Source organism: Lepidothrix coronata, unplaced genomic scaffold (genome assembly GCF_001604755.1).
Source record: "Lepidothrix coronata isolate B3197 unplaced genomic scaffold, Lepidothrix_coronata-1.0 Scaffold798, whole genome shotgun sequence".
In the NCBI taxonomy this organism is placed as follows: domain Eukaryota; kingdom Metazoa; phylum Chordata; class Aves; order Passeriformes; family Pipridae; genus Lepidothrix; species Lepidothrix coronata.
Window position 1 is genome coordinate 1 of NW_016690978.1, and position 10193 is coordinate 10193.

A 10193-nucleotide genomic window follows, 5' to 3' on the forward strand; every position below is an offset into this window, starting at 1 on the left:
TTTTTTTTTGCTCCTGATGTGTTTGTAGAATCCATCCTGATTACCTTTCTTTATTCCATGAGAATAGTATGTGGTTGTGCTGTTTAACCTATCTGGCTGTAATTTTCATGATTACTTTGGAGAGGAGAAGGGCAAATCAGGCTTTTACTGAATAGATTAGATGTATGTCAGTAGTGTTACTCTTCTAAAAGGATTGTGCTGTCCAGTCATCATTTATATACATGGCTAAAGTGAAAAGTTTTATCATTTGACTTTATCACCTCAGAGATTATCTCATGTCTTATCTCATGGCTACAGTATGTCACCCCACCTCTAAGGACAGGACAATTTATCTGCTGCTGAAAATTTTGTCAGGGAGAATAAGTGAACAATTTTGGTGGCTTGATACTACAGGTTTCAACTGTTACTGATTTACACACTCAGTTGCCTTGATGAAATACTGTAGCCAAGATTTTTTTAAAGATATTTGTGTAATATATAGATGGTAGCAATGGTTCTGCACTGAGCCATGCTTCTAACAACCACAATCAGTTATTCCTTCTGACACAGGAAAGCTATAAAAGATCAGCTGAAGGCTGATGAGTTATGAAACACCCTGAATCATTAGATACATGAACACTGCAGAAATTTTGGAACAAATTACCTTACTTGCAATGATAATTAATAACATTTATCTATCTCTTTTCATCCTGAAGTATTTGAAGGCATTCCTTAGGTATTCAGTAGCCAACATAAAATATGTGACATAAAAATCAACTGTATTCCCTCAGGATTAAATGAGGGAATCACAGGTTGTTGAAGGCAGAATTACATTACAGCTGACAATTAGCAATTGTCACAGGAGCTGTGCACAAAAATTCACTATCCTAGCTGAGCTGAAAATGTTCTGCTTTACTCCAGGCAAGTTTTCCAACATATCTACCCTAATGTTCCTATTTACAAAATACCTAATGTTGAAAGCCATGTAGAGACCCTGAAGGGCTGCCAGCATAACCAGAGCTTATGGCTCTCTTGCTATCTGTATGTAAACAGTATGTCTTCATCACTATGGGTTAAGACTATATCGTTAAGGCACAGCTTGTAGGATTTAAGATTTCCTCAGCACTGTAAAAATATGAACTCATTATCTTCATCTCTTGCAAACTGGGTGGCTGATTGTACAATCTCTATTTCAAAAGTCAAGAAACTAAGGTGGGAGGCAAAGCACACTAATTAAGTTACCATATGAGACAATATAAGGTGGCATCAGCATCTTTAAAAGTTGGCCTTGGGTTTCTAGATGATCAATGAAGGGGGTGATTCATGTCATCCCAAAGTAGATACCTACGTCTGGTTAAATGACTCACCCTGTGCTTCACTGACTCTGTGGACTTGTTTTCTATTTACTATAACAGGAACACAAAAAACTTGCTAAGATGTCAATGACTACATTGCTGGATATGAAATTCAGTAAGGTAAGTTTTGGGAAGGTAGGAAATACAAATTCTGCTCTAAAAGCCACAAGGAAATACAAATAACACATACTGGAACAGGCTCCCCAGGGCAGTGTCACAGCACTAAGCCTGACAGAATTCAAGAATTGAATATATTTTTGTTTGAACAATGCTCTCAGGCATATGGTGGGATTCTTGGGCTGTCCTGTGCAGGGCCAGAAGTTGGACTCAATGATTCTTTTTGGGTTTATTCCACTCAGGATATTCTACGATTCTAGGATACTTTCAGATCCCCATTAAGGCAGTGAAACCCAGGCTGCTCTAACCCTTTTGTTAGAATCAAACTAACATCAGTAAAACCTACATAAAATTGCCTTCCTCCCTGCCATGACAAGCTGCCCCTTCCCTCTAAGAGTGACCTGTAGTCGCAAACCCCAGAAATAATTCCTCTGCCGTGAGCATCATCTCTCTACTTTGAGTACACGTGAGAGAGCACGGTGAGTACAGTGGTGAGACCATGGAACAAATCCAGCAACCTGCTACCTAAGGCTGCCAGATGGAAGCCGACTGCATGAATGGTAGAAAAGCATAACTAGGATGGCATATTTAGTCGTTTACTATGGATACCAAATTTCAGGGACGGTACTACTTTTCCTCACTGACTGCATAGAAAGTCAGTGTCTGACAGTCTGCATCCAGCACTGCTTTCATAAACGTCTAAGAGGTGTCAGGAGTCTAAGGAGACTGCGCAATGAAAGTGACTCCAACTACTTTTTGGTCATATTGATAATTATTTGGATTTAAAAATGTTTGGATTTTAAAAAATGCATAATGTAACCATGTCGTTAGAGACTGCAGCTTAGAGACCAATAAACATGTGAACTGATGGCTCTTCATTAGAAAACAGTTAGGGAAGAAACAGGAATAGAAACTTGTTCAGTTTCTTCTCATAAGATGTATTTCCTCTTTACAAAGGAAAAGGGGTTATGTTTTAAAATGCTGTCCATTTCTAAGGTGCATTGCAGATGTATTTTGGGGAACCACATTAAATGCTTTCAAGGTTTTCTTGGGAGCATATGGTTAATTAAAAAACAAACTCAGCAAATGATGACACGAACAGAATATCAGTGGCTAGCTCTTATCCCATCTATCAGACACATGCTGGAGCATGAACATGAGGTACATTAGCAGTTATTAATGCCATCTAGTCTTCTTTCTATTGTGATTTTATGACAGTTTCTACATTTCAACACAGCCACATTGGAGAGAATTGATAGTAAGAAGCAACAGCCGTCCAAGCACAGGAAATTTAAACAGTTAATGATGTGGAAAATGCATGAGAAATGAGGTTGGAAGTTTGGCATCCCAGCTCGTAAACAAAAGGTAACAGCAACCACAACAGCAACAAACAACACATCTGACGATTTAAGCACTGAAGTTTTTCCACCTAGGAAAAGAAAAAACCATTTAGAAATTAGAAACAGTATAAACCACCATGACCTAGAAACACATTTAAGAGGAAGGGCGATTTACTCAAGCTTTCAGCTCTTCCAAGCTTTCTACAGGAGCAGGGAAGATGCATAGACTGTGTTTGCTGAGGGCTGAAGGGTTGGAAGCTGTACACAGCAAGTACATCTGCAAAATGGGCTGCCTGAAGTGAGATGACAGGCTTTATAGTGAAAGAGAGTAGACTTCAACTGGATACTAGGAAGGAATTCACTTTGTGTTGAGGCACTGTAATCATCATCATGGCGAGGCTTCGCGAACGAAGATTTGGGAAGGCTCTATCCACATTTGCTACAGGCACGTTGGTGGCTTATGAGGCCAATACGTGACAGACATATCTGATTGCAAAAGGCGCAGCAGAAAGACTCCTTAGATGGTGTATTCTGCAATACACGGTTCTTTCTGCGCTGCCTTTTTTCCTCGAGAGTGAATGACTTACCTAAATCCTTATTAGATACCTAAGAAACCATATGGAAACTTAATCATGATGCTCAGATCTGAAAAAAACAAACATACCAACAGCCCCCACACCCACGTAACAAAACATCCAAAAGCAAACAAACAAAAAAAAACAAACAAAGAAAAGAACATACTAGGCCTTCTCGATTTTGCTTCTCATAGAACTACTTTGTTTTTGCAGGTTCCAGTGAAGATCAGACCATCCCAATGCTGGTCACGGGGTTAAAAGGACTCAAAGTTATCGATGTGTCCTGTGGGAGTGGAGATGCTCAGACCCTTGCAGTTACTGAAAATGGTTAGTAGCAAAGTGAAACTTAAAATTTTGAGTAAGCTTACCTTTTCTTCCTTTCATTCTGAAGATACTCGTACTCCAGATATGCTTATTTCTAGTGGCTTGAACTTGGTAAGAATTTAAAGCTGAAATTCTTTTTGGGGAGATATATATGTATACATTTATACATTTTGCATACAGTGTATGCACATATATTTCTGTGCATAGATATGCAGTATGTTCATTATGAGTATGCAATGGTATATATATTTTATGAGATATATATTTAAAATATCCATGTAAATATAAAATGGACACACAAATATTACATCTATGTACTTATGTGTCTACATTCTATTTATTACTGTATAAATGTAAATAACTCATGTCGTCACAACAGCCAGAATTTTGAGTAGGAGAGCTGCCTGTGTTGGCCCATTGAAAGTGCCAAAGAGAGGCTGTATTGAAATTCTGCTTGCCAACATCCCTGAGCAAGCTGTCTAGGGTGAGACAGCTTCGAAGCCCAAATTTCATTACGTGAGGTTATGCCCAAAGTAATCCCTTAGAAAGAAGATAGTTCTCAGAAGCTAGTTGTTCTTTCAAAATATAGCTGGTTAATATGATGTGCAAAATTTAAAAACTGAAACGTTTGCTCATAAAGGAAATGGAAACCCAGATTTTGTCCAGTTTTTTTCCTTTTGGTCTCTGCCTTGCGTGCTTCCATTGCTTATCAGAATACCTTAGGGACTTGCTTATGCAGGTAGAGAACACAATGCATCACAATGTAAAACAAGGCTTTCCTTTTGGACATGTGTGGCTTTCAATTTTTGGACCGTAATTTTATTTAATGCAGGTACAAAATGGTGTGATTATTTCTAAGTTCCTACATCAGGACTTAGATTTAGTAGTGTATTTCAAAAAACATGGTAGGACAATGGCAGTCTTTGTTTCATTTTGAGAAATGCTTGAATGAAAATTAAAACAGGTTTTGCAGACAATTTGGCCGTTTCATATGGAAAAGATTTTGCAAGTTCTTATAAATAAGCAGTTTTTAACTTGCTTGATATACAGTAAATCCTATGCTTCATGTGTTTCTAAGAAGGACTTTCAGTACACTGATGAATTTTCAGTGCATATTATTTCTTACACTTTTTATGTTTAGTTTTATCAACATGAAAACTTTTCAAATCTTATTCTTCCTTCTTTTCAAAAAAATTAGAAATTAACTAGTAACTGCTATTCTTGAAAAACAATTTAAAAATTGTGCTTCTTACAGAATCTCAGATTTTTAAGAACTTACTTGTCAAAACAGATAACGTCGTTACATAAAAAAGCAGTGCAATATTTTTTGTTTTCTTTCTCTTGATTTAAAGGTCAAGTGTGGTCTTGGGGTGATGGAGATTATGGAAAACTGGGAAGAGGAGGCAGTGATGGTTGTAAGACTCCCAAGTTGATAGAAAAACTTCAAGATCTGGACATTGTGAAAGTTCGCTGTGGGAGTCAGTTTTCTATTGCATTAACCAAAGATGGCCAGGTCTACACCTGGGGAAAAGGTGACAGTCAGAGACTTGGGCATGGGACAGAAGAGCATGTTCGATATCCCAAACTGCTGGAAGGCTTGAAGGGTAATTATCAGAGCTGGGAATATTCCAAAGTTCTTTTTGCTGTTGGTGGAGTTTTTTACTGGACCCAAATGAACTAAACTTAAGTGTGATTGGTACCATGTACTCGGTTGTATTTGATGCTGGTTGCACTGGAAAAGGTAATAGTGCACGTTTCCCATCATTTCTGCATTTATGCCTTTAACATTTTAGCAGACCTAGAGACACTGTTATGACTACTTTAAATGTTGCTTGTCTTGTGTTCTCTTTATTCTTACTGGTTTTCTTTTATTAGGTTCACCGAAATGCTTACTTAAAGCATGTATTTTTGCATTGTCGTGCAAATAAATGTATATCATATGCTTAGATTAGGGCATGTGAATGGAATCAGTGAAAATCACAGACAACAAGTAGTGTTGAAGTTGTGTATTTTTGACTAGTTTGTAGCAGAGTGAAGAGTATTTCTTTCATTTGTGAGAAACCTGGGTTCTCTTGGGGGAGGATGAGGAAGAAACATTTTTTATTTCTCTGTCTTTCCTGAAATTGTTATTCATATGTGTTGAATGATCTAATTGAAAATAGTTTCTGAACTAATGACTACGAATAACTTTACAGTCTCTCATCATAGATGGGGAGATCTTTTAATAAATATTTCCTGAAAAGGTTTTGAAGTAGAAGAGATACAGAGTTGATTTTTTTTTTTTTAAACTTGTTAAGTTTTGTACTTAAGCTATCTCTTATGAATCTTAAAATATTTCTTTGGTTTATCCTTTGCTGTACTCTTCCAATCCACTATTAGAGGAAAGGTGAGGCTCTTGACATCCATAATATGTTAAGTATGGTTGCAACTAGCAGTTTTCCTTATCTCTGATATTTTTCTGTCAATAATTGTAATGTTTAAGTTATATTTTCAATATTTGAACTTTCAGGAAAAAAAGTGATAGATGTGGCAGCTGGATCTACCCATTGTTTAGCACTGACTGAAGATAGCGAAGTGCATAGCTGGGGGAGCAATGATCAGTGTCAACATTTTGATACTTTGCGTATCACCAAGCCAGAGCCTGCAGCTCTCCCGGGATTAGACACAAAGCATATAGTTGGAATTGCTTGTGGGCCTGCTCAGGTAGGTTTTATTTTTGAATTATTTGATTTTGTCTCCCACTGAGATTAGTTCTGTACTCTAATCCCAATCCCTTTTTCTGTGCTTGCATGACTTTTCTTATTTTTACTCTTATTCCAAATAAATGAAGACTTGGAAAAAAAAAATCTTGTGCAGTTCTTCTGCCAAAAAGGGGTGACTAGCTTTCCCTCTGTTGGGTATTCTGACAAGTAGCTGTTTACCTGCTTTGTTTTGTCTGGTACAGCAGTTGAGGAGTTGTCAACCAGACTTTCCTGCAGCAAAGATAGTGAGGTATCTGGGCTGGCATGCCAGCACTTTGGAAAATTTGATAAGAGAGTTCTGGGTTGGTAGGGTTTTATGTATGTTTCCAAGGATGCAAGTGGAGGGTTCTCTTCAGCAGATGTGCTGGTATTATTTCTGCATTGTCTCTTGCTGTTTGAAGGCAGATGTTAGCTTTACACTCCTATCTCTAATCAGTGCAATCTTGTATTTAGGAAATAACTAACTGTGGAACTCTGTCTCTTGTTTCAATTATAGAGTTTTGCTTGGTCATCATGTTCAGAATGGTCAATAGGCTTGCGGGTGCCTTTTGTGGTGGATGTTTGCCCCATGACATTTGAGCAATTAGATCTGCTACTAAGACAAGTGACAGAGGGAATGGATGGATCCTCTGACTGGCCCCCTCCTCAGGAAAAGGAGTGTATGGCTGTGGCAACATTAAATCTTCTGAGGCTTCAGGTACCTTCGGTTTCTTACGCATTGAGCAGTCATTGAGCTAAATGTTTTCAGTAAATTGCTTGGATGAAAATAGTAAATTTAATGTGCTTTAAAACACTTCTATTGATTTTAAAAAGTGAAATAATTACACTATTGCTTTTACTCTGAAATTTGGCATCTAATGCTTGTGGTTTTTTTCTTGTTGACAGCTTTTGGGTTTCATTAAAAATGAACTATAAAAACAGTATCTAAATAGAATAGGCCTTGTATACCCACTCAGAGATTTTGAACATTTCTATGACTTTTAAATAGCATTTCTGAGAGTGAATGTCCTCTTCAATTGGTGTCTGACAGTCACTGAAAATGTGCTGCTTTTTCTAACATAGTTGTAGTGAGGTAGAAACAAGTTAGGTTATTCTTTAGGTTTAGTTCAGAACTTCAGGGTTCACAGCTACTGTTCATAATTTATGAGTATTGGTTTAAATGTACTATGCATTTGGGAAGCCAGATCCGTTAGATTTGTAGATGAAAATTTGTATCTTGGTCAGTGAACTTACTCAATTGCTCCAGGATTGACTTTTCCCCCACCCTTGCCAAGTTCATATCTTTTCTTAATTAAAATTTGCTTCCCCCCATTTTTTTTTTCAGCTTCATGCTGCCATTAGTCATCAGGTGGATCCAGAATGCCTTGGCTTAGGTTTGGGCAGTATCCTGCTCAATAGCCTGAAACAGACTGTGGTAACGTTGGCAAGCAATGCTGGGGTCCTTAATACAGTGCAATCGGCTGCTCAAGCAGTGCTGCAGAGTGGATGGTCTGTGTTACTGCCAACAGCGGAAGAGCGGGCTAGGGCGCTCTCAGCACTCTTACCCAGTGCAGGTTGGTCCTGAGATTTAAACCTATTCGTTTGGTGCTTGCATTTTGAGTTCATTAATAGCTTCTCCTGCTCTTAGTTTCAGGAAATGAAATGAACGTAAGCCCAGGACGTAGATTTATGATTGACCTCTTGGTGGGCAGCTTGATGGCTGATGGAGGCTTAGAGTCTGCGCTAAATGCTGCTATCACTGCAGAAATTCAGGTGTGTTTCAGCAGCTTTGTAGTTCAGGTTCTTTTGTGGCGTACTGGATTTATTACTCTTATAAATACAGAGTAAATATGCCTTCAGTTGTGAACTGTGCAGCAGCTATTGGAATGGTTTCATCACGGTTTTGTGGAGTTTTTCTACTCTTCTTTGCCTTTACAACCTGTCATTCCTCCCTTCCCCTTTCTTTTTATATTATAATCGCTTTGAAAAAACTGTGCCCATGTGGTTGTTACGGAATATGCAATACACGTTTTGTCTGTTAGGAAGTGTTTCATTTCTGGCATAGGTAAAAGTAACTTGATCTTTTTACCGTGGATACTTGTTAGGAAAATGTTTTGTAATCAGAGTGGAAGTTTGTACGTTTTCTTTAACTTGATTTGGTTTTTTAGGATATTGAAGCAAAAAAAGAAGCACAGAAAGAAAAAGAAATTGATGAACAAGAAGCAAATGCATCAACGCTTCATAGGAGCAGAACTCCATTGGACAAAGACCTTATTAATACTGGAATCTATGAATCTGCAGGAAAACAGAGTTTACCATTAGTTCAGTTAATTCAGCAGTTACTAAGGTAATTGCTTGGAAGTTTTCTTTGTCTTTTGTACAGAAGATGTATTTAGATGTTTTATGAACTAGTCCACTAAGGGATGGTTAATTTTGGCTAGCAAATAAGGTCTCCTGTTAGCATTTTTAACTCCTCAGAATTCAAAATATTGAACATTCTCCTAACTTGTCTGTAGTTCTGCTGTTTTATGTTTGTTAAGAAGCAATGTTCTATACTTAATTACCCAATTTTAGAAAGACTTACTGCCATGCTTTAATGGATTTTAGTACTTATTCCTTTAGTCTGAAAGTTTTTGTACCAAATATAGGACAATTGTTCAAAAGCCTGTCCTTACAAAGTAGGAGAATCACCATGAATTTATTTAGAACTGAATGTTTTGCCCTGTTTGTTTAGAACTGAATATTTTGCTTCAAGGAGACTGTATCTGGAGCTGTAAGTGGGGAAGAAACCTGAATTTTAAATTCTCGACTCAGAGTTGTGAATGCATAACCAATAGTGTGCTGAGAACAAAGCTTCTTTATGTCAGCTAGAGGAGTATTTAACATGTAGCATGTATAAGCAGGAAGTAATTATGAGTTTACCAAGAAATTTATTGTGCTTTTTCACTTAATTGTGATGGCAACCATGTAATTTAATCAATACTGAGACTGTTTTGAGTTATGTATTGTCATGGCGTTCATTGCAGCCTTTCAGTGAAAATTGTCAGACTGTTTTGTAGTGGGTGATGACAAAATACACAAACTTGGTATTTTACGAATCCCTTTAAACAAATTGTATCCACAAAACCACTGACTTTTTGAGTACTACAGTGTGAAGAAGTGAACATTCTATGAAGAAACTTTGCATAGATTTCTTACATATTTGTGTGAAATTTTAGCAAAAGCTTAACTTATGTTTCTGTGGACTGTCCTCACTCTGAGCTCCCTTTATGATACTCTTATACCATTTAGGAACATAGCTTCACAGACGATAGCCAAACTAAAAGATGTTGCTCGTCGCATTTCTTCCTGCATGGACCAAGAACTTTATAGCAAGGAGAGATCTGCTTCTCTGGATCTGTTACTCCGTTTTCAGCGTCTGCTTGTTAGTAAACTTTACCCAGCAGATTGTGTTGGACAGGTCCCTAATACATACAGTAAGTTATTGTTTAAAAAAAACCAAACCAAACCAAAAAACCCTACCCTTTCCCCACAGATTTATATAATAACTTTTACAGAATACCAGTTTGTTACTTTAATTTATCTTCTTGTCTCATTTATCAGCCTAGTTGCTGAGTCTGTCTGAACGGTGTTGGAAAGTAGTTTATTTAAATTGTTTTCTGTTAGATAAAAGGGTCTAGATAATAAACTTGCCATAAATTTTTAAAAATATGTGGTTTCTTAAATTAGTGCTAGTACTGAGTGGCATCGTTTCAGAAGAGTTTGAAAGTTTTTGAAGCCTGT

The 10193-nt window shown here is 37.4% G+C and overlaps 1 protein-coding gene across 1 annotated transcript; it reads left to right on the plus strand.

Moving 5' to 3' along the window:
- Window positions 1–3579: 3579 nt before the first annotated feature.
- Window positions 3580–9886, plus strand: LOC108510399 (E3 ubiquitin-protein ligase HERC2-like; the record flags this gene model as incomplete). The annotated part of the gene is made up of 8 exons (XM_017840075.1): window positions 3580–3693; window positions 5043–5294; window positions 6200–6393; window positions 6928–7128; window positions 7756–7984; window positions 8059–8183; window positions 8579–8757; window positions 9702–9886. Coding segments are annotated over 8 exons (1479 nt in total), but the record flags the coding sequence as incomplete, so codon positions are not given.
- Between the last annotated feature and the right edge of the window lie 307 nt (window positions 9887–10193).